Consider the following 24,121-nt stretch of genomic DNA (forward strand, 5'->3'; position numbering starts at 1 on the left):
TGCGAACCTCGACCCAGTAAGCGCGTTTGCATCACGTGGGGCAATTGCAAAATACACAAATTAACCATACACAATTGCATAAATAAAGCTCAAATTACCCAGCTCACGCGCTTCAAGTTAAAATTAATCAATCAATGACACTTAGCGTAATGATTATGAATAATTAAAGAGGACTTCTCTGCCGTGAGCAGCAAAGAAAGAGGCTCATGGAAAGGAGATGGCTCTTATAGGGGCTGATGTGACATGATTGGTGCAAGAGCATCATGGGAAATGTAGTTTTTTAATGTAAAAACGTTTTCATTGGCTGCTGTGTTTTGACAGTAAAGAAAGAGAAAGCAATAATCCAAAGCCTCCGGTCCTGTAATAGAATTGTTTTAGACTGATAATTGACAGTGAGATGGACATTAAAACCTGAGAGACCCCAATTGTACCCAAAAGCCAACAAAAGGAGAACAGTGATGATAGTTAGAGAATGAGAACTGCAGCCTCAGACATAGGTTTGACAGATGTATCCTGATCTCCGGGTCAGAACTAGCCCTTCTAATCCTGGCCACTGTTGCTGTTCTGGTCTAGTCAGAAATGGGATTAGCTGCATGAGAATTATCTGGCTTGCTTATACTTAGTCACTTATGGAGGTAGCTGGAAGCACTTTTTCTTTCTTTCCTCTTTAGAGATTCAAACTTCTGTTTAAGGTGTGTTGGAAAGTAGGATCTGCTTTCATGGTTAACCCCACTTTTTGATGGTATCATTCTGTTTTCTGACTAGTGTGACTGGGTCCTGCTAATCAGGACCCCAGTCTCTGTGCTTTCTCCCTAAATTGGACCATGGTGAGTACTTGGGTACCCCCCAGATTGGCTACTGGTGTCTCCTTGTAAGTCTCTAGTATATGGTACTAAGGTACCCAGGGCATAGGTACACCAGGGGTCCCCCATGGGCTGAAGCATGAATTATGCCATCCATGGGAGACCACTCAAATGGTGACTACATTGCACCACTCACGACAGATATACGTTTTCTTATATCTGAGGTCACTACACTTAAAACCTATGTCACCCCTCAGGCAGGCCTTTCAATCCTTGTGGCATGGTGCTTGGGTAAAAGTGCGAGGGTGCACCTGCATGAGCAGGACACCCCTACAAACCCTGGAGTACTTTCTCCAGGAGTGTGTCAGTCATTATGATACATATAGTAGCCATGGGTCACTACTCGATGGCTAACTACGAACTGTCTGTAACGAACCCTGGCATGTTTGGTATCAAACATGTTGGAATCGTACCCCAACACGGTAAATGGTGTTGGAGGTATGATACCATGCCCTGTGGGGCTCCTCCGGGTAGCCCCCATGCTCTCGGTACCAGTCTTCCGGAGTCTGCTCGCAAGCTAGGGCTGCTGTTGACCAGACACAATTCTGCCCTCTTGCTGCTGACCCAAGCTCAAGAAGGGGAAGGTGGAACAATAGGTTTCCTGTCACAGGGAGGTGTGACCACCTTCCAGACAGGGCTTGGTGTATTAGGCTGGGGTGGGGGCGCTTCCCAGTGCCTCTAGACTACTTTGAAGGACACATTTGGTGCTCTCCTTGCATACTCCAGTTGGAACCAGCTCTGGCTTGAAACTGGACTAAGGACATGGGCGTACCCTCCCCACTGTCTAGCCCCTCTTCTGAGAGGGACCCCTGAATCGTCCCAACCCTTTCCTTAGGGTAATTAAGGGCTTACCTGTGGTGGCTCTTGAGATTCGTTGTGTGACAAGATTCAGATCCTAAGCCACTTCATCTTCAACCGTCTGGGCAATTTGGCCTTCGTTGAGCTTTGCTTTCGTAACTGAGACTGCATCTGGAAGACTCCTGCTGCTACTGGTCGTATCGTACTGCCAGTCTTCTGCGTAATCTGTGCCTGTGCTTCATTCAGGTTCTTCGCCAGGCTTGTGGGCATCAAGGACAGCTGAAGGAATGTCCCTTGGAGTGAAGGAGTCACTCCCCTGCACATGCAGGCACCACAATTAAGCTGACCTGTCTACTGCCCCTGATGTCCTCCAGACTTCGCAAGGCCCAGCAACACAGGTGGTAGTTCTGCAACTCCCTCGAGGCCTGCACTGTCTTCTCACCAAGTTTGAGGCAAGTATCCCTCATCGGAACTGCTGGAACAGAACTCCTGTGCACCGGGTAGATTTGCAGCTGCCAAAGCTTGACGACTCTTCTCCAGAGATCTTCGTGCTCCAAGAAGCTCCATCTCTTGCTACCAAGATATTCCACCTCACCAATATCCTCTGCATCCTGTGCTTGCATCATTGGTGAGCTGCTTTAGGTCCTCTTCAGACTTCTTTGCCTTCAACCTGTAGGTCCTCTTGAGGGTCCTCTTTGTCTTCCAAGAGCTCCCTGCTTGCTCGGGCCTACTCTGACTTACCTGCTCGTGGTGAGTCCCTTGGACCTTGCTGGTCCCGACACTGCACCTTTTTTATTTGCCACATTTGTTCCCCTGCCAAGACTTGTTGGTGCTCCTACCGGGCACCGCCCCCCTGGCTCTTGACATCAGACGTGGGACAACTCGTGAACGGCTCCTGGTGTTCCACAGCATCACTTGGTCTGCACAGCTGCAGCGCCAAGGTCACCATAAACTCTCCTGCATCTTTCGACATAGGTGGGCATTTGTCTTCTGTGTCTCCTGGTCACTCCTGAGTGGCATAGACTATCCCCTCTGCTTGCAGGTACCTCTCTTCCTGAATCCACCCTTGAGTTCCACAGGACTCTTTCACCTTCTTCACCAGCTGCATCTTTACTGAAGTCCTCCATTGTGGTCTATGGCAGTTTCCGGTGTCACTTCGCACCTATGCACCCGGCTTCCCTGGTGTAGGTATCCTGGTTCCTGGGGTATCCATGGGTGACTCTCCAACCTTTCCTCTTCCATGGTGTGTTTCTTCTTCCACTTAACCTGCACTATATGATTAGTACTGGTAAAGTAAGCTGCTTCACACTCCTTCTGGACTAAGCCTGCACGCTGCTTTCCACCGCTGCCACTTAGAGCTTTCTAAGGTTGTCTAAGACCACTAAAATCACCATAAGGGTTGTCTGGATTAGAGCAAGGTGCTCCACTTAAGTGTGTGCCATATGCTAAGCAAGCCTCCTACAAGGTATTTTGATCATTGGACACAACTTTAGTGCATTTCTGTGTTCTATTAATTGTCTTTAGTTATTTATTCTCTAGTTTTAAAACGCATGCTGTCTTTTCTTTTTATTTTGCCCGTAGGATATTTTGGAAGGTGGGAACCTGAGAAATGCTTTTCAGGAGTTGCAGCAGATCATTGCCACACCCATAAAGTACTACAGCCCCTCTCAAGTGGCACAGAAAGATGGCCAAGACTCTGACTGCCAGCCCACTGCTGGGTCAAGAGCAAGGCAGGATAAAGCAAGCAGTGAGCCAGAGGAGAAAGACACAGCTGCTGACCGTTTCCAGTCCACACATGCTCCTTCTCTGGATGGTGAATCTGCAGCGGCGCCCATTGCTGAAGGAGACATCCCAGGACAGCTCACTAGAGTGATGGGCAAAGGTAAGTCAGTCTCTTGCACAAGGTTTATTGTTACTTGCATCTTTTCTACAAAGTCAATGTTTAGCGCTTAATAGGGCTCTTCGGTGAAGCGATATTGGGTTTTAAAATATTACCAAGACTTCAGATGTGCTGTATGGTCATGGCCCCAGGCATTTACACAAGAATGCCTCATGGAGAAAGGATATCACTTGCACATCAGTGAGGAATAGGTCACACTCGCACGTTAAGGTGAAGTTGAGGTAGGTTATCGAAGTACAGTTTTTCTGTAAGCGTACTGTTGCTTCTGGGTAAAGGCTCATCTTTACTCCCTAGCTTCCATTCTTCGGTATTAATGGATGTTTCTCTCCAACATTTGCACTGCATGAGAAAAGAAGCAGTTCTCTCCGGGGATCTTCTTTATTAATCCTAAGCACTGAATGGTCCTGCCCACATGGTTCCTTCAAAGTCACATCTACTTCGGAAAGGCCAGGAAACATATGTGACAGACATGGTACATTTTGTAGCCTAAAAAAACAGGCTATATTGCCAATCTTAGTGATTTACTTTAAAATTTAGAATGAAAAAAGCGCCATACCCTTAAGTCACTTAAGTAAAATTAATTGACCTTTTAAAAACATCCTTCACAATGCTTTTTACTTCTCTTTAAAGTAAGGTATGGGGTAATGCACAGCAATGTAGGCTGTAAAGGCTGCAGCATTGAAACAATACAAATAGGACACTGTGCCTTTAAGGGCCTCTTGACCGTCAGTGTCCCATCATGCCCTGTAGGTTGCAGTTTACACAGTTCTTTTTTCTGGCTCCTTTTAACAGGATCCTGGAGCGGAGCTCTGCCTTTATAAAAAAAAATAATAATAATTTTTCACCCAAATATTTCATCTGCACCTTTTCCAAAACTGATTCAGTCAACATCCTTTAGGGAGCAGAGTATTTTTAGATCATTTTCTGCCTGGAAATGTATCATTCTCTTCCAGGGGATCCTCATCAAAGTCATAAGCACTGAATATTCCCGCCCATGCAGCCCCCATAGTAGGCTAGACAATGTAGATATAAATATCCAATAACACACCATAGGTATAATAATACACCTAAATTTCTTTTTTTTTTTGTTTTGTTTTTTAATGAGGTAAAAACTCATAAGAAAGAAAAGAACACACTGTGCCAACCACAGATCCACAAAACACTGTCAGCCTGCAGGCTGCATTGCAATACAATACCATAGAGACTGAAAAGCCTTGTACAGGTAAAAACTGGCACCGTGCCTTTAAGGCAACCCTGATTCCAATATCCCATCATGCCTCAGGGGTGACAGTTGGGTCAGTTGTTCTTTCCGGCTCCTTCTGTCAGGACCCTGGAATTCGGCTCTCTTCAGTTTTGACTTTCTAGTCAAGAATTGCTAGTTTTCTAATGAATTTTTTGCTTCATCTTAATTATCTCCTTTTGGTGAAGCATTTTTCCTGATTTTGCTGACAGATTTCAAAACTTTTTGCTGTCAGAAAATCCCTTCCTTGTTCATGCCCTGTCCATCCTGTGGCAAAAAGAAGGCTTCTTCGGATACTCACGATGTGTGTATAATCTGTCTACCGGATACTCATTCTCCTGCTTCCTGTCGACATTGTAAGGACCTTTCTAAGAGGACTTTGAAAGAAAGGGAGAGGATTAGGCTTTATGGCCTTTCTGAAATGCGGTCGACGTCGAAGCAGTTGATCCCTGTGTGTTCTCCATCGACGTCGGGCTTGGCGTCGAAGACTCCAGCGGCGGGATCGTCGTTGAGAGGTGAGGAGGCCAGGGAGACTCATGCTTCCAAGAGAAAATCAACGTCGATGCAAGATCCGGCGGCGAAACACATTCGTTCGTCGTCAAACTTCGCCGTCGAGGAAATATTGTTATGCGTCGAAGGAGAAACATCGTTCAACGTCGAAGTCAACATCTAGACGGAAGTCGACGTCTAAGGAAAGAAGGTCGACGTTCAAATCTACTTCAGGGCGAAGATCGTCGTCAAAAGAACACGGGCGATCATCGACGTCGAGACTTGATTTGCCGTCGAGGAAGAAGCGATCGTCGTCGGAGCATGAATCGACGTCGAGGCGGTCGCCTCCGTCTGGATCGACGTCGAGGCGGTCGCCTCCGTCTGGATCGACGTCGAGGCGGTCGCCTCCGTCTGGATCGACGTCGCGGCGGTCGCCTCCGTCTGGATCGACGTCGCGGCGGTCGCCTCCGTCTGGATCGACGTCGCGGCGGTCGCCTCCGTCTGGATCGACGTCGAGGCGGTCGCCTCCGTCTGGATCGACGTCGAGGCGGTCGCCTCCGTCGTCAAAGATGTCCATGACGTTGGCGAAGATACAGACGTCGAGGCGAAGTTCCTCGTTGGGATCTAGACCTCCATCCAGGAGAAGCACTCAGTCGACGACAAGGCTCTCGACGTCGAGGCATGACTCATCGCCGGTTATCCACTCGCCGTCGAGGTCCAGATCTCCGGCGATAGGCCTATCACCGTCGAGACAGTCCTCCGCTGTGGGTTATCAGGAAATGTCGAAACTTCAATCGACGTCCAGGTCAGCGTCGAGACGCAAGTCTCCGCATAGAGTGAAGTATACACCGGATGTGGCATCGGAGCATGTTTCAGCCTCTGGCTCTCCGCCTATTTCTATTTCACCTTCAGCCTCAGCAGGATCAGGATCTCCTCCAAGATCCAGATCACCTGAAGTGATGAATTCATCTCCAGCTCCTATTTCACCAATAAAGCATCCTGGGCCAACAAGTCCTCAATTGACAGTGTCACCGACACCACTAAGGCAGGAAGAGGATCATCCTGCGGGACAAAGCCCCACCAGAGTGTTGCCTCAGTCCATACCACTACGTATGCCTTCCATGGCGCATGCAGTAAGCATTTCCTTAACCAGATTGAGGAATCTTACCCAGCCTAGGAGACCAGAAAGTTCCCACTCTCGGGAAAGAGAGTATGATCGGCGCTCACGTTCGCCCAGGAGAAGATCGAGGTCCACCTTTCGCAGAAGAGTCGGTGCGATCTGAGAGAAGACGGCGTAGGTCTCCTACATCCTCTTCTTCAAGTCGTTCTTCCAAGAGATATTACTCCCCCACACTTTCAGATACTCCTCCATCTCGAGTTTCTCCAGTGGATGACATCAGCACTTTTCAAGATGTTTTGTGCAGAGGAGCGGCAAAGTTGAACATTCCAATGCCTGTTCAAGAGACAACTTCGTCAGTCATCTTTGAGACCCTTCATGAGAGAACGGCGTCTCGTCCACTGTTGCCCCTGGGTTGCTTAAACCAGTGATGGATGTCTTCCTCACGCCGGCTACCATCAAGTCCGCTCCGGCGCGAATACTTTAGAAATATCGTCCTGCTCCGGAGGATCCTCTGTTTCTCAAGGCGGACCCTCCACCTGACTCTGTGATCACTGCGGCCGCCAGGAAAACCCACTCAGTGGCTTTGTCATCCACAGTGCCGCCGGACAAGGAAAGCAAGACACAAGACTCTTGGGGAAGAAGAGTATGCGGATCTGTTGCCTTCAGTTTGAAAGTTGCCAGTGCCTCAGCGCTCTTGGGGCGCTATGACAGGTCACTTTGGGATTCTCTCCAAAGATTCATAGAGAAACTTCCTCAGGAGGATAGAAAGGACTTTGATTAGATCTTGCAGGAGGGCAGTCTGGTCTCTAATCAAGTCATAAGTGTGGCAGCAGATGGAGCAACGCTGGCAGCTCACTCCTACGCCCATGGTATTTGAGCCAGAAGATCTTCTTGGCTAAGATTAACGGCTCTTAAACCTGAGGCACAAGCCAGAATTGTCAATCTGCCTTTTTCTGGGAGTTCGCTTTTTGGTTCACATGCCGATGACGAGATGGCTCGTATGAAGTCAGAACTCGAGACCATGAAAGCCGTGGGGCTAGAGAAAAGGAAAGAGTTTCGTCGTCGTAGGGGAACTGACGGGCGTACCTTCCAGCAGAGGGTTCAAACCCCTCACTGGCAGAAGAACCAAGACCAGCAAGGACAGAAAAAACAACAATTCCAGTCCCGCAGATCAACTAGAGGACGAGGAAACAACCGCCAGTCCAACAGTGGAATCAAGGCTCAAGGCAAGCAATGAGCAATCACTTCCTCCAATACCTTCCACCGCTCCGGTGGGAGGAAGTATTTCGCGACATCTTCCAGAGTGGCAAAACATCACCAGAGACAAGTGGGTTCTAACTATACTGCAACATGGATACTCTCTTCGTTTCCGGAGACCTCCTCCATCTGTCCACCCGGTACATTCGTCTTATCAACTCAAGATGCTAAGAGAAGAGGTGGCAACCCTCCTACTCAAATCGGCCATAGAAAGGGTTCCAGGAGCGCAGAGAGGGAGAGAAGTCTACTCCAGATATTTTCTAATTCGGGAGAGAAGTACAAAAACAGAGTTCAGACCCATCTTGGATTTACGAACACTCAACAAAAATATCCAGAGGGAGAAGTTTTGCATGCTTGCACTTCACCAAATATATCCATCTCCTTCGAGGCGATTGGATGTGCTCGCTGGACCTGCAAGATGCGTATTTTCATATACCCATCTGCCAGCGTCATCGGAAATTCCTAAGATTCGTGGTAGGAACCTCCCACTACCAGTTCAAGGTTCTACCATTTGGCCTGAAATCAGCACCTCGAGTGTTCACAGTGCATGGCGGTGGTAGCTGCTGCCCTGAGGGGCGCAGGAGGCTTCGTCTATCCCTATCTAGACGACTGGTTACTAAAAGGTCCATCGCCTCAGACTGTACGTTCACAGCTGACACGCTGCCTGGATCTGTGTCCTCGATTGGGGCTCCAGGTGAATCACAAGAAATCCACCATCACACCAACGCAAAGGAATACACTACCTGGGAGCGATTTATAGCTTCCGAACTAGGAAAAGTGTTTTCTTCGGAGGAGAGACAGTTATCTCTTGCTCAAAAAGGCAGGCATGTGATAACCAACAGGCTGTGTACAGCACGACAGATATCATCCCTGCTAGGGGCCATGGCATCTGGCATATTCCTAGTGCTCAACGCCAGGTTGCGGATGCGTCCTCCCAACAGGATCTAGAGGACAAATGGGACAAAGTCTTCTCTGTGGGAGGACAATGTGTGTCTTTGGACAACGGCCAGGCAGTCGATCAAGTGGTGGTTGAAGCCGAGCAATCTACAGGTGGGGATTCCTTTCCATCAGGAACCTCCATCGCAAACACTGATAACCGACGCATCGCTACAAGGTTGGGGCGCGCATCTGGGGTCTCTACAGACTCAGGGGCTTTGGTCCAGCAGCGAGCAGCTATATCACATCAACATGCTAGAGCTCAGGGCAGTACATCTCGCCCTCAAGGCGTTCCTGCCATCAATCGGCACGAGTTCCATTTTAGTACAAACGGACAACACCATCACGATGTACTACCTGAACAAGCAGGGGGGTACTCGTTCCAGGACACTCTCGCTGGATGCTCAATCCCTGTGGCACTGGATCCTGGCAAGGAACATTTCCATAACTGCAGTGCACCTGCCAGGCGAGCTCAACGTCCAAGCGGACTCACTCAGTCGGCACTTTCAAGATCCAGAGGACTGGGTCCTCAACGACTAGGTGCTAGAGAACATTTTCGAGGAGTGGGGCCGTCCGCAAGTAGATCACTTCGCGGACGAAAACACAAAATGCCGAGGCTTTTCCTCAAGGTACTATCGACCAGGGTCTCTGGGGAATGCCCTTTTGATCGACTGGTCAATGACATTTGAGTACGCCTTTCCTCCTCTTCCGCTAATCCCGAAAGTGGTGACCAAGCTGCAATACTCGACCACCAAGATGATCCTAATAGCACCGGACTGGCCGAGACAGTGGTAGTACCCAGATCTCCTTCACCAATCGATCCGCCCGCACAAGCGTCTGCCGTGCAGTCCGAACTTGCTAACCAAGATGCAGGGGAGGATTTACCATCCCAACCTTCCCTCGCTGAGCTTAACAGCATGGCTCCTGAAGTCCTCCAGTATGGCAATTTAAACCTTCCCCAGGAATGTATGACCATATTGAAGGAAGTTAGGAGGCCTTCTACGAGACACTCCTATTTCTGCAAGTGGAAGAGATTTTGTTTATGGTGTATTCAAAATCAATATAACCCTACGAAATGTCAAGAGGAAGTGATATTACCCTATCTGCTTCACTTAGCCAGGGTGGGGTTGAAATTCTCCTCCATCAAAGTGCACCTGGCAGCCATTACGGCCTATAGGCGCTCTCCATCTCAGCATTCGTTCTTTAAGATTCAAGTGGTAAAAGATTTTTTGCCGGGACTCAAAGGAGGCCTCCCTCGCCTCCTTGGGAGCTGAACCTGGTTCTTTCAAAGCTTATGAGTCCACCTTTCGAACCCATACATAAGGCTACATTACAGCACCTTACGTGGAAAGCAGCCTTCTTGGTAGCTATCACCTCAGCACGTAGGGTGAGTGAAATACAGGCCCTCTGCTCAAAAGAACCCTACACAGTTTTTCACCTTAATAGGGTGGTGAAGAGGACTCATCCTTCTTTTATACCTAAGGTGGTGTCCGACTTTCATGTGAATCAGTCTATCTCACTACCAACTTTCTTTCCCAACCCTTCCTCGCCAGCTGAGAGGGCGTTGCATTCTTTGGATATTAAACGAGTTCTCAAATTTTACCGAGATAAAACTAAGGCTGTCAAAGTCTGACCAATTGTTTGTAAACTATGGTGCTGTCCGTACAGGTTTTGCAGCATCTAAACGTTCTATTGCCAGATGGATTGTGTCAAGCATTAAATTAGCTTACCAGCTAGCTCAGAAACCGTTTTGGCCTCTACCTAAGGCACATTCCACACGAGGGAAAGCGGCTACTGCTTCATTTCTCAATAATGTCCCACTCTCCGAGATCTGTAAAACAGCTACTTGGAGATCTGTCTATACTTTCACGAGACATTATTGTCTGGAATTGGACACCAGAGCAGTCACTCAAGTAGGGCGAGCCTCCTTGAGGAATCTGTTCAACAACTGATTATTTCGGTTATCTTCAATGTATAGTGCAGTTCTCATTTGCCTGCGGTGGAAGGTGGGCTTGCTATTCTGTTCAGTGCTTATGACTATTGATGAGGATCCCCTGGAAGAGAAGGATAAGTTACTTACCTGTAATCCTAGTTCTCTTCCAGGGGTATCCTCATCAAAGTCATAAGCAACCCACCCGCCTCCCCAGGCAAATGAGAGGACTGTATTATTAAATATGGAAGAAGTATATCTTTGTTTAGGACTACGGGTCCCGCAAAGAACTGACCCAACTGTCACCCCTGAGGCATGATGGGATATTGGAATCAGGGCTGCCTTAAAGGCACAGTGCCAGTTTTTACCTGTACAAGGCTTTTCAGTCTCTATGGTATTGTATTGCAATGCAGCCTGACAATGTTTTGTGGATCTGTGTTTGGCACAGTGTTTTCTTTTCTTTCTCATGAGTTTTTACCTCATTAAAAAAAAGAGAGATTTTGGTGTATTATACCTATGGTGTGTTATTGGATATTTATATCTACATTGTCTAGCCTACTATGGGGGCTGCATTGGCTTGGAAAAAATATGTTTATACATATACAGAGCTGTATATATATGTGTTTTTCATATATAATTGTATTATTTCCGGGGTCCCCTCGCATGGGCGGGAATATTCAGTGCTTATGACTTTGATGAGGATACCCCTGGAAGAGAACTAGGATTACAGGTAAGTAACTTATCCTTTTTTCCTAATGCCATCTTTTTGCTAATTGCCCAGATTGCGGTTGGAAAAAGGCAAAGACAGACTCACTCAGGATCTGTATCCTTTTTTTGCCGGGCTCTAATGAACTCAAGACGGGTCGCCACTCCAAGACCCTCTCCCGAGGCACTTTAAGGGAGAGCGATAAAATTCACCTCCATGGCCAAGTGGAGCACCGCAAACAGCAAGATTCCCTAGCTGGTGAGATGTCTGAATGGCGAGGAGAGACTGCACCCTCTACCAGTGCCACTAAATGACGCTCTGATGATTACTGCAGAGGGAGATCCAAAAAGAGAAAATCTGGAGAAAAACATCGCCCCTGTTTGACGTTAAAAAGTAGTACGGTACCTGCTTGCTCGCTGCCGAGGGCTGGATCAACGTTGAACACTTGGGACGTTGAACACTTGGGACGTTGAACACTTGGGACGTTGAACACTTGGGACGTTGAACACTTGGGACGTTGAACACTTGGGACGTTGAACACTTGGGACGTTGAACACTTGGGACGTTGAACACTTGGGACGTTGAACACTTGGGACGTTGAACACTTGGGACGTTGAACACTTGGGACGTTGAACACTTGGGACGTTGAACACTTGGGACGTTGAACACTTGGGACGTTGAACACTTGGGACGTTGAACACTTGGGACGTTGAACACTTGGGACGTTGAACACTTGGGACGTTGAACACTTGGGACGTTGAACACTTGGGACGTTGAACACTTGGGACGTTGAACACTTGGGACGTTGAACACTTGGGACGTTGAACACTTGGGACGTTGAACACTTGGGACGGGACGTTGAACGCTCACCGTTGTCATGGTGGTAGTCCCACGGTATTTAAAATAAACAAGTACTTTAATAGTCCGAAAAGCAATTGACATTGTTAAACAATTCACATTGTTTTAATAGACCCAGACTTCAGCCAGAGTCCAGACCCTGAACCGCTTGTTCGTGGCATATGAGCTGCAGATTACACACTTTTGCATAGATCGCCATCTGGTGTTGGGCCCGCATGTTTGCAGTTTGGTTTTCCCCTTGGAAAGTCTTTGGAAGTCACGAGGTTGGTGACTTCTCCTTTGGATCGTATTGCACATGGGCTTCGGCTCCATCCTCAGATTGTTTTTTCCGCCATCGGGCTCGGATGTGATCTTCGCCCTCCGGTTCCGAACAGCTTCCAGTTCGACGACGATCGACGCGCAATCCTCACCCCAATCGCTGTATTGTTTCGATCACGATCTCTTCAATCAATGCGCCTTCTCATCGACACAAACCTTCGGTTCCAGTCTTCGTGGCGGCCTTCGGGCCTACCCAGGCTCCGGTCCCGGCTCATGGAAAGAACTCCATTTAAAAAGTGCCCTCAATGTGGGTCCAAATTTCCCCACACCGATCTGCATGAGGTATGCAACCTTTGCCTCTCCCCGCAACACGAGGCTCGAGACAGTCTGGCCTGTAAGTCTTTCCGATCCAAAAAGACTATTCGGGACCGAAGAGCCAGAAGGGACATGGCACACTCCTCGACGTCCATTCCAGTCGACATCTTCGGAGATGACATCGACTATCCGGAACATCATCGTACCGAAGAGGACCTCGTCAGCGCTTCCGAGGCCGACGAGTCAGATGTGGAGGACATCACCCCGGCGCAGAGGGTCGTGAGTACCAATCTACCCCCTCCCACACCCGCGCCAACACCCAAAAAGGCATCGGTCACGCCTTCGCCTCCGGGCCTAGGCAAGACCAGAGACACTGCGTCACACACCCCACCTTCGGGCCCGGTGAAGAAGCCAAGTAAGCCTTCTGGCGGCTCTGGCTCGAGCCAGCCTGCCAGCGGTGCCGAGAAACACACGTCGGCACCGAAAAAGAAGACGGCCTCCACCTCGACACCAAGCTCCGCACCGAAACCCTCGGGGTCGAAACCCAGCCCTTCTGCACCGACGCCATCTTCGGTGCCGACAAACCACTCAAGGCCACCGACACTTCCAAGCCGAAGCACATCTCGGCGCTGACCAAGAGACCAGAGGGTCCCAAGCCGGGTTCTAAACATCAAACCGGCACGGAAAAACCTAAAAAGTCATCGGCCCGAGGTCTTCGGCGCTGACGGACCAAATTACCTCACCAGAGTTATTTACACCGGATCCCTTGCAAAAAAACTCTTACCAAGGATCCAACAACTGAACATTTGACGCTCTCTACTAAGAAGAGACATTTGGAGAAGCCTGCTCCGCCTCCACCTCCAAAGAGGAAGGACTCTGCTACCTCTCCATTCAGAATACCTTCCCCCTCCTCCTTCTCCCTCCCCACCTCCACCCCCTCCACTCCCACCTCATCGTTCTCCTACTCCGTCTCCAGACGATGTTGATCATGGGGACCCATATTATGATACAGGGGATGTGCCACAAGACCCCACCCCTACAGGATCTCCAGATCCATGGGACGATTACCATATAACAGATATCCCCAACGTCCCACAAGACGATATTTACCCTTCTAGACCATCTCCACCTGAAGATTCACTAGGGTTTAACCATCTTCTGCAAAGAGCAGCACATGATCATGGGGTGGACATGCATAATGACCCTGTGGAGGAAGATTTCCTCCTAGACACATTCAATACTACACAAAGGTCCACCTCCCTACTGCCCATGCTCAAAGGGGTGGTAAAGCATGCGGCAGAAGTTTTTAAATACCCAGTTAGAGCCAGGGTCCTTAACCCACGTATCGAAAAGAAGTACAAATCTGCTCCCTCAGATCCCTCTTACATTAGAGGACCAGCGCCACTAGAGTCCTTAGTGGTCTCTTCAGCACGTAAAAGGGCAAACTCACAAGCGTCAGGCGATGCACCACCACCTGAGAAGGAATCAAAACTGCTAGATGCTTCAGGAAAACGCACAGCATCCCAGGCCGCCAACATATGGCGTATAGCAAACACTCAGGCACTGCTGGCCAGATATGACAGGGCTCATTATGACGAATTAGAGAGCATAATGCAACATCTCCCTGAAAAATATAAAAATAAAGCCAACGAGTTGATTCAAGAGGTAAAACAATCACAAACACCTTTATACGTTGTGCCCTAGACGCAGCAGACACAGCCTCCATGGCCATTAACACCAGCGTCCTTCTCCGTCGTCATGCTTGGTTAAGGGTATCTGGGTTTAAACCAGAAGTACAAGCCTCTATCCTAAACCATCCCTTGGACTAGGAACATCTATTCGGGCCAAAGGTGGATGAGGCCTTAGAAAAGATGAAAAAGGACACGGATACAGCAAAATCCATGGGGGCCTTACAGTTTCACCCGCCCAGACGCTCCTTTCGCTGCTCATCCTTTCCAAGTGCATCCAGAGGCTACTCCTCAGCGTCCACATCGTACAAGTCCCCTAATCAGACCACCTTTACAAAAGGTCACCAAAGAGGCGGCTACAGGGGTAACAACAAGGGCAGAGGCAAAACAAACAACGCCGGTTCTGCCACACCTACTACCCAATGACGACCCTCCCCCCGCTCCTCCCAGACCATTCCACTCCAGTCGGGGGCAGACTCATAAATTTCCTTCATGTCTGGGAGACCATCACCTCAGACAAATGGGTGACCCAAATAATTTGGTCAAGATACTGCCTAGAATTAACATCTACCCCCCCAAACATTCCACCCAGGCAACGCCCAGTGTCACATGAACATTCCACATTGCTAATGCAGGAGGTAATCTCTCTCCTACAAAAACAGGCAATAGAACACGTTCCTGTCAAACAACAAAATTTGGTGGTTTACTCCCTATATTTTCTAATACCAAAAAGGGACGAGGCTCTACGACCTATTCTAGATCTCCGGCCCCTAAACACATATATACACTCAGACCATTTTCACATGGTAACGCTTCAGCAGGTACTTCCGCTCCTCTCCCAGAACGACTTTCTCACCACACTGGACTTGAAAGACGCATACTTCCACAATCCAGTACATCATGCTCACAGAAAGTACCTCAGATTTGTAGTGGAAGGACAACACTGCCAATTCAAAGTGCTCCCGTTCGGAGTCACAACAGCACCACGGGTATTCACCAAGTGCCTAGCAGTGGTGGCGGCACACCTCAAAAGACAGCACATTCACGTCTTCCCATACTTGGACGATTGGCTGATAAAAGCCACTTCATACCACCAATGTGTACACCACACCACCACCACAATCCAACTACTTCACCAACTAGGCTTCACGGTGACCCACCTAAAGTCCCAGCTAACACCATCCCACATAAAACAATACCTCGGTGCCACCATAGGCACCTCAAAAGCAATAGCCTACCCCAATCCGGCCAGGATTGCAAGCATTCAGGCTTTGCGACAATTCGTACTTCAACACTCCCTTCCAGCACGAGTGTTTATGCAACTGATAGGGATGAGTGCCTCTTGCATTTTCATAGTGCCTCATGCAAGACTCCAGATGCGTCCACTCCAAGAGTGCTTAGCGCGCCAATGGAACCAGGCCCAGGGGCAACTGACAGATCTGGTGTTGGTAGACTGTCGCACCCATCGCTCTCTGCAGTGGTGGAACACCACAAACCTTTCCAAAGGTCGACCGTTCCTGGACCCGGTTCCACAAATAATACTAACAGACGCATCGCTCTCCGGCTGGGGAGCTCATCTATTACACCTCACAGTGCAGGGCACATGGACGCCGCAACAAAAGTTACTCCATATCAACCATCTGGAGTTACTATCAATCTTTCTAGCCCTCAAATCCTTTCAGCCACGGATTTCAGGCAAGGCAGTCCTCATTCGCACAGACAACATGACTGCCATGTATTATATTCAAATACAAGGCGGCACACTCTCCACAGCTCTCTCAATTAGCACAGAGCATATGGAGATGGGAAATTCCCCACAAAATCTTTCTCCTAGCTCAACATGTCCCAGGAGTCCAAAACACCGTGGCAGATCTGCTCAGCAGACAGACACAACAGATCCACGAGTGGGAACTTCACCCACAGGTTCTTCATCCGTTCTTTCAAATGTGGGGGCATCCACAGATAGACCTCTTCGCCACCCACAAACACAAAATGCCCAAGCTTCGCCGCCAGATACCCACACTGTGAGAAAGTGGCTCTGTATATACTGTTCCCTAATAGGTACAGGGTGTACAGAGTCCACAGTCCCCCAGAGGCTGATAGAGGTCAAAGTTGGGTATGACCTTACTCTCAAAAGTGGTAGCTTGGTCGAGCAGTAAGGCAGTACCAGAGGACAGTGTAAAGCATTTATTGTACACACTCAGTCAGCAAATGGTTTCACACACTCAATAACTGAACTCTAGGCCAATGGTTTATATATATAAAATATATGCTTGTTTTATTTTTAGAACCACAAAGGGGATAAAAATATACTTTCTCAGAATGAGGGGTTGAATGTAAATACTTGTGTCTTGAGCAATAAATTGTTGTAAACAGTCACAGTTGGTTGCAATAAACAATCCTATTTCCTAAACATAACAATGCATTGAGCTCAATGGTAAATTCAGGTTATTTGTAATAAATTACTTTTCAGATTACTTTTGGAATTCCAGGTCTGGCTCCTAGATCCAGCCCTGGGTCAGTATTCAGAATCAAGTGATGAAAGTCGACTTAATAACTGTAATGATTTTTAAATACTATTTAGCTATTTCAAAAGTTAGCACTTAGAAAATATTTCAAGGAAAACATTCAATGGATCTCTATGGCAGGAAATTCAAATTGCAGGTAGAGTACTTTATCGTTACTTTAGTAATCCAGGACTGGGTACCTAGACCCAGGACTGGGGTCCTTATCAAAAACAGGTAAGTAATTTCGTTTGCAGAAATGGTACGATTTTAAAAGAATATTTCAAATTTGCAAAAGTAGACACTTAGAAGAAATTTCACAGAAAAGCAGACAATGGTTTCCTATGGGAGAAAAATGAGTTAGAGGTAAGTATAGTTGTGAACACTTTTCAGAGTCAGGGCTGGGCACCAAGATCCAGCACTGGGAGCTCACATAGGAGCAGGTGAGTAAATTCGTTTTTGTCACTTGGCTGATTTTTGGTGAATATTTGCAGTTTTGAAAAGTTCACACTTAGAAGATTTTTGAAGAAAAAGCCAGTCAATGTTACCCTATGAGGAAAATGAAGTTAGCGGTTTAAGGGTAAGTTCTCGACTGGCAGAGTTGAAATTCCGGGCATAGACTCAGGGGTCCCCCAGTGTCAGGTAGGTACAGTTGGTTCACCCTCAGCGGTTTCAGGACGGCCGGGTGCAGAGAGAGTTAGGCCCAATGTTATCCTATGAGGGATAGGGGGGCCTTGGTTGGTGGCTGCTGTCTGGCAAGCCACGCGGCTGTGGGAGCTGGGCTCCTGGTCACTTACTCAGGGCAAGTGGGGAAGTAGGTTAGTGTAGAGAGGGCACTGCCAGGGCCACTCGGGCGGCTGGGTGCAGGGTGCTTTTGAGCCTTCGGGCGCTCAATGGAAATCAATGGGAATGTTCCGGTTTGGAAAAAGGCTGGAAGCTCGGGGACGAGGATGCTTCAGGTGCCACCACCACTTCGAGAGGTAAGTTGGATAGTTGTAGGTTAGGTGGGTACCCCGGGATTGGGCACAGGGGGCCGCAGGGCGCCGGGTGCAGGGGTGCCTTTTGATGTCGGAAATCTTACCCTCTGGCTGATCGCGGTTGGGGTGGCACTCTGTTCTGAGGCTGCAGGCTTCTTCTGGAATGTCGAGGGGGGTCCTTGGGTGCCGGACTCGGGGTCACAGTCGCCGTGGGGTCGTCTTCAGGGTCTTTGTCCACTCCAGCACTGGCCAGGCTTGGCTGGTGCAGTGTGTGTTGGGTCCGCGGTTCCGGGCTGCTGCCAGGGGTTAAAAATAGGTTTCTTGAGTAGAGCCTCTACTCATGGGAGTCCCAGGGGCTTAGAGCCAAAAGGTAGCCAGGTCCTCCGGGGTTGGTGAGGTTGCTGGCCACGAGAGATGCCGCGCTGGTGCAGGTTCTAGAGTCGACAGGCCGGTAGGGCTGGGGCCAAAGCAGTTGGTGTCTTCTTCTCTTTTTAGCAGCTGCAGGGCAGGTCCTTGTTCTTCTTGCTCTTCTTGTAGTTTTCTATCTGGAATCTGAGGAAGGAAGGTTCAGGGTGCCGCTAAATACTAGATTTAGGGGCGTTACAGGTAGGTGAAGGCCAGGGACCAATGGGTCCTTGCCCTGGGGTGGGTACACCCCCTATCCTGCCTCTCTCCTGTGGGAGGGGGGCAGTAGCCTAATCCTGATAGGGTAGGGCCTCCCATCTTCAAGATGGCGAGAGCCCGGAGATGTGCTTCACCTCGCCTCCCCCACCTGAGGGGTGGGGTGGGCAGGCTGGTACATCCCCTGTCCTTGTATGGGGTTTCCGGCCAAGCTTCCCGCCAGAGTGGGGGGTTGCAGTGGCCTGGGGAAACTCCAAATGGCGGCATGCCTTTGAAGCTTCCCTTTGCTCGTCCTGGGGGAGGAGATTTCTCACCTCACCCAGGATGTGCATTGTTGCAGGCCTGGGAGAGCAGGAGCTCTCCCACCCAGGGGTCCAGCAACGTGTCTGCTGTGTGGCAGCCTGGGCAGCCTCAGAGCAGACGTGGATTGTAAGCTAGCTGTAAGGGGGCATCTCTAAGATGCCCTCTGGGGTGCTTAGTACATTAAATCCCGTACTGGCATCAGTGTGGGTTCAATGTGCTGAGAAGTTTGATACCAAACTTCCCAGGCTTTAGTGTTGCCATTATGGTGCTGTGGAGCTCGTGTTTGACGAGCTCTCAGCACCATGTACTCTTAAATGACAGCACTGCACTTACAGCGCCCAGGAATGGACCCGGGTACTGTAGGGGCACAGGGCTCCTGTGCCCACACCATAGGCGTAATGCACCCAGCTAGAGGGGTGGCTGACACATGCCTTGGCAGTGTAGGTGATGGGCATGGTACACAGTGATGTGTGCCATGTCGACTCTTTGTTTTGTCCTGCACCCAGACACTCAGCCTGCAAGGGCAGTGTGTGTGTGTAAGGGGACAGGGCCTCTGAGGGTGGCACAATGAGTGCTGCCGCCCTTAGAGGCCTTCCCTGGTCACAAGGCCCTGGGTACCTGGGGTACCATTTACTAGGGGCTGACATGTGGCTAGGGTTTGCCAATTTGGAGTTTGTGTGGTTTAAGGAAGGAACATAGGCCCTGGGCACCTGATTGGCAGGAACCCAGGGTATACTCAGTCAAAGTACATTCAGCAATTTAGCAAAAAGTGGGGGCATACCATGCAAGAAAGATGGCGCTTTCTCACACACACCCATTGTCCAAAGGAAATGCGATATGGATGAACTGGTCAGGCAAATTTGCGTACGCTTTTCCGCCTCTCCCACTCATTCCATTAGTGGTGCGAAAGCTACAACAGCACTCCCTCACACTGATCCTAGTAGCTCCAACGTGGGCCAGACAACCGTGGTACACCACGCTGCTGGAACTCTCGGTAGTGCTACACCTCTCACCATGTCTCCTAACCCAGAACCATGGAGAGATCAGGCACCCGGACCCAGCTCAGCTCAACCTTGCGATCTGGCTCCTGAAATCCTAGAATTTAGGTACCTAAACCTTCCCCCTGACTGTATGAACATCATCAGAGAAGCTAGACGCCCTACCACTAGAGCCTGCTACGCTGCCAAGTGGAAAAGATTTGTTGTTTATTGCCATAACACAATCAATCCTCTAGATGTGTCTATACAACACATCATATGCTACTTACTCCACCTACAAAGGTGTAATCTAGCCTATACCTCCATTCGGCTACAACTCGCAGCAATTGCAGCTTACTTACAAAACAGGCAGCACCTATCACTTTTCAGAGTACCTGCCATTAAAGCCTTCATGGAAGGCCTCAAAAGAATAATTCCCCCCAGAGTACCACCCTCACCTGTGTGGAACTTAAATATCGTGCTCACAAGGCTGATGGGGCCTCCCTTCGGACCTTTGCATAAATGCGAACTGCAATTCCTCACATGGAAAACAGCTTTCCTTGTAGCCATCGCTTCCCTTAGAAGGGTCCGTGAGATACAAGCACTTATCATACAAGAACCTTTTCTTCAAATGCACCAGAACAAGGTTGTTCTCCGTACCAACCCAAAATTCCTACCTAAAGTCATTTCCCCTTTTCACCTAAACCAATCTGTAGAATTACCAGTATTTTTCTCGCAACCTCAGACCGTTGCAGAAAGGGCTCTGCACACGCTAGATGTCAAACGAGCCTTACTTTACTATATCCAAAGAACACAACCTTTCCGAAAGACCAAACAACTGTTTGTCTCTTTCTCTCCACCACACAAGGGCAACCCCATCTCAAAGGTTCAGGGGTGCCCCTAAATACTACATTTAGGGGCATTACAGGTAAGGTAAAGGTCGGGACCATTGGGTCTCTTCCTTGGGGTGGGTACACCCCCTATTATGCCACCCTCCAGTGGGAGGGGGGCATATGCCTCACCCTGGTTGGCTAGGTCCCCCCATCTGCAAGATGCTGAGGGCTGAGAAGTGCTTCACCTCTCCTCCCTCACCTGAGGGGTGGGGTTGGCAAAGGTGGGCACACCTCCCTTCCTCACTTGTTTTTTTCTGCCGATTCTCCACCCCAAAATGGGGGTCAGAACCGGTGAGGGCCAGTTGCTGGAAGCAACAAAGGGCCTGGAGAAGCACATAAAGGCGGCAAGCCTTTGAAGCTTTCCCTTTGTTTACCCTGCCCATCCTGGGGAGGAGGCTTGGCACCTCGTCCCAGGATATGCTTTGTTTCAGACCTCCAAGAGCAGCAAGCTCTCAGCACAGGGGTCCAGAAACAGGTCTGGTGGTGGCAGCTGGCCAGCAGCCACTCAGCCTGGACACTAGTGTTAGGTCGTTTTTCAGGGAGCATCTCTAAGATGCCCTCTGTGTGCATTTTTCATTAAATCCCTCACTGGCATCAGTGTGGGTTTAATGTGCGGAGAAATTTTATACCAAACTTCCCGGTCTTCAGTAAAGCCATTATGGTACTGTGGAGTTCATAATGACAAACTCCCAGCACCATTTGCTCTTAATAACATTAATGCACTTACAATGTATAACAATTGGCTTAGACTCTGTAGGGGTACAGGTCTCATGCACCTGTGCCCTCACCACTGGTATAGCGCACCCAGCTAGAGGGGTGGCTGATCTATGCCATGGCAGTGGGTTGTAGGCATGGCACAGAGGTATGTGAGCCATGTCGACTTCACTTTGTTCTGCACCAAAACACACAACCTGCAAAATGAATAAATATATATATGTTCGAGGCATATGAGCTGCAGATTGTACACTTAGCATAGATCGCCATCTGGTGTTGGGCCCGGATGTTTGCAGTTTGTTTTTCTTCTTGGACAGTCTTTGGAAGTCACGAGTTCGGTGACTCCTCCTTCGGTCCGTACTGCGCATGGGCTTCGGCTCCATCCTCAGATTGTTTTTTTCCGCCATCGGGCTCGGATGTGATACTTCGTGCTCCGGCTTCGAACTTCTACGGTTCCAGCCTCGACGGAAAATCCTCGTATCTTCGAGTTTCTTCATCATCATCTTCATCTCTCGAAGCGGCACTTTTCTCCATCCCGTACATCGGCACCGGCCTTCGGGCCCTCCTCGACTCCGGTCCCGGCCGATGGAAAGGACTCCGTTCAAAAAGTGCCCAAAATGTGGGTCTAAATTTCCCCACACCGACCTTCATCAGGTGTGTAATCTTTGCCTCTCTCCAGAACACGAGGCCAGAGACTGCCCCGCCTGTAAGTCTTTTCGATCGAAGAAAACCATCCGGGATCGAAAAGCTCGACGCACCATGGCGCACTCATCGTCTGCAGCTCCACCGGACATCTTCGGAGACGGCGCCGAAGCTTCGGGGCAAACACACACCGAGCAGGAAGAAGATGTCGTCAGCGCTTCCGAAGCCGACGACTCCGACGTGGAGGACATCACACCGGCGCAGCGGGCCGTGAGTACTATGCCCCATCCCACCCCCGCGCCCAAAACCAAAGACTCAGGTTACTCCCTCGCCTGCCGGCCTGGGCAAAACCAAGACCAAAGCTTCGATCACCCCACCTTCGGGCTCGGTGTCGAAGCACCCAAAGTCTCACGGCAGCTCGGGATCGAGCCAGCCGACGCCCGGTGCCGAAAAACAGCATCCGGCACCGAAGAAAGCAATATCCAGCTCGACTCCGAAGCCACCGGTGCCGAAGCCTGGACTCTCGGTGCCGACCAAACACAAACATAAATCTGTCGGCTCCGACGCCGAAAACTCCTTCGACACCGAAAAAACAGGAGGCCCCAAAAAAGCATGGCGCACTCAAACCATCGAAGCCCTCGGCTCCGAAATCACCGGTGCCGACGGACGATTCGACGCCACTGGCTCTGTTTACACCAGACCCTCTACAAAAGACTCTGTCCAAAGATCCAAAGACTGGACTATTGACTTTAATTATCAAGAAAAGACGCCTTGATACTCCGGCTCCTCCTCCACCACCCAAAAGGAAGGACTCTGCTACTTCACCCCTCAGAGTGCCCTCCCCACTACCGCCTCCCCTACCTCCTCCACCACCTCCACCCCCTCCCCCTCCCAGGTCTCCGCCACCTCCACCTCACTACGATCCGGCCCCATCCCCAGATCCGGATGACGGGGACCCGGACAATTACCCGGCGGACGCCCCAATGGATCCCACTCCACCAGGGACCCCAGACCCATGGGAGGATTACAATAACCCTGATATACCAGATATACCTCAGGACGACCTATACCCATCCAGGCCGTCTCCTCCAGAGGACTCCTTAGGGTTTCATCATTTAGTGCAAAGAGCAGCACACTACCATGGGGTGGACATGCACAGTGAACCAGTGGAAGAAGACTTCCTACTGGATACATTTGACATACAAGACAAATCCACTTCTATTTTACCCATGCTTAAGGGTGTCACCAAGCACGCTACAGAGGTGTTCAAAGACCCTGTCAGGGCCAGAGTACTGAACCCTAGAATAGAGAAGTACAAAGCGGCACCCACAGACCCTGCATACATTAAGGGCCCTGCTCCCCTAGATTCCCTAGTTGTCTCCACAGCTAGAAAGCGGGCTAACTCCCAATCCTCAGGAGAAGCTCCACCGCCAGACAAGGAATCTAAACTTCTGGACGCGTCTGGTAAACGCACCGCCTCCCAAGCTGCAAACATGTGGCGCATTGCAAACACACAAGCACTGCTTGCGCGATATGACAGAGCACACTATGACATCTAGAGGCTCTTATGCAGCACCTTCCAGAAAAACACAAGCGCAAGGCTCATGACCTGATACAGGAGGGTAAACTAATTACAAACACCTCCATTAAATGTGCCCTCGATGCAGCCGACACTGCTTCTAGAGCCATAAATACAAGTGTCCTGCTTCGTCGCCATGCCTGGCTCAGGATCTCAGGGTTCAAGCCTGAAGTCCAGGCATCCATACTCAACCACCCCTTTGACCAGCAAACTCTCTTTGGGCCAAAGGTAGACGAAGCGTTGGAAAAGATGAAAAAGGACACAGACACAGCAAAGTCTATGGGGGCACTCCAAACACAAGCCTCTAAACGTTCCTTTCGACGCTCGTCCTTTCGTGGCACAGGCAGAGGCTCCTCCACCGATAACGCCTCTACCTCCTACAAGTCCCCTCCTCAAAATACCTTTTCAAAGGGCAATCAAAGGGGCGGTTACAGAGGCAACAACAATAAGGGCAGGGGCAAAACCAACAACACCCGTTCTGCCACCCCACCCGCACAATGACTCCCCTCCGCTCCTCCCAGACCATCCCACTCCGGTCGGGGGCAGACTGCAA

The 24,121-nt window shown here is 49.7% G+C and overlaps 1 protein-coding gene across 1 annotated transcript in view; it reads left to right on the top strand.

Moving 5' to 3' along the window:
• The window catches only part of LOC146797775 (protein Smaug homolog 2-like), an 898,446-nt gene that overhangs the window by 170,129 nt on the left and 704,196 nt on the right, over positions 1 to 24,121 (top strand). Inside the window, exon 5 of the mRNA XM_085627650.1 lies at positions 3,243 to 3,543. Within this exon, the coding sequence (XP_085483776.1) occupies positions 3,243 to 3,543 (301 nt within the window). The remainder of the gene's footprint in view (positions 1 to 3,242; positions 3,544 to 24,121) is intronic.

Source organism: Triturus cristatus, chromosome 9, assembly GCF_964204655.1.
Source record: "Triturus cristatus chromosome 9, aTriCri1.1, whole genome shotgun sequence".
Classification (NCBI taxonomy): Eukaryota; Metazoa; Chordata; class Amphibia; order Caudata; family Salamandridae; genus Triturus; species Triturus cristatus.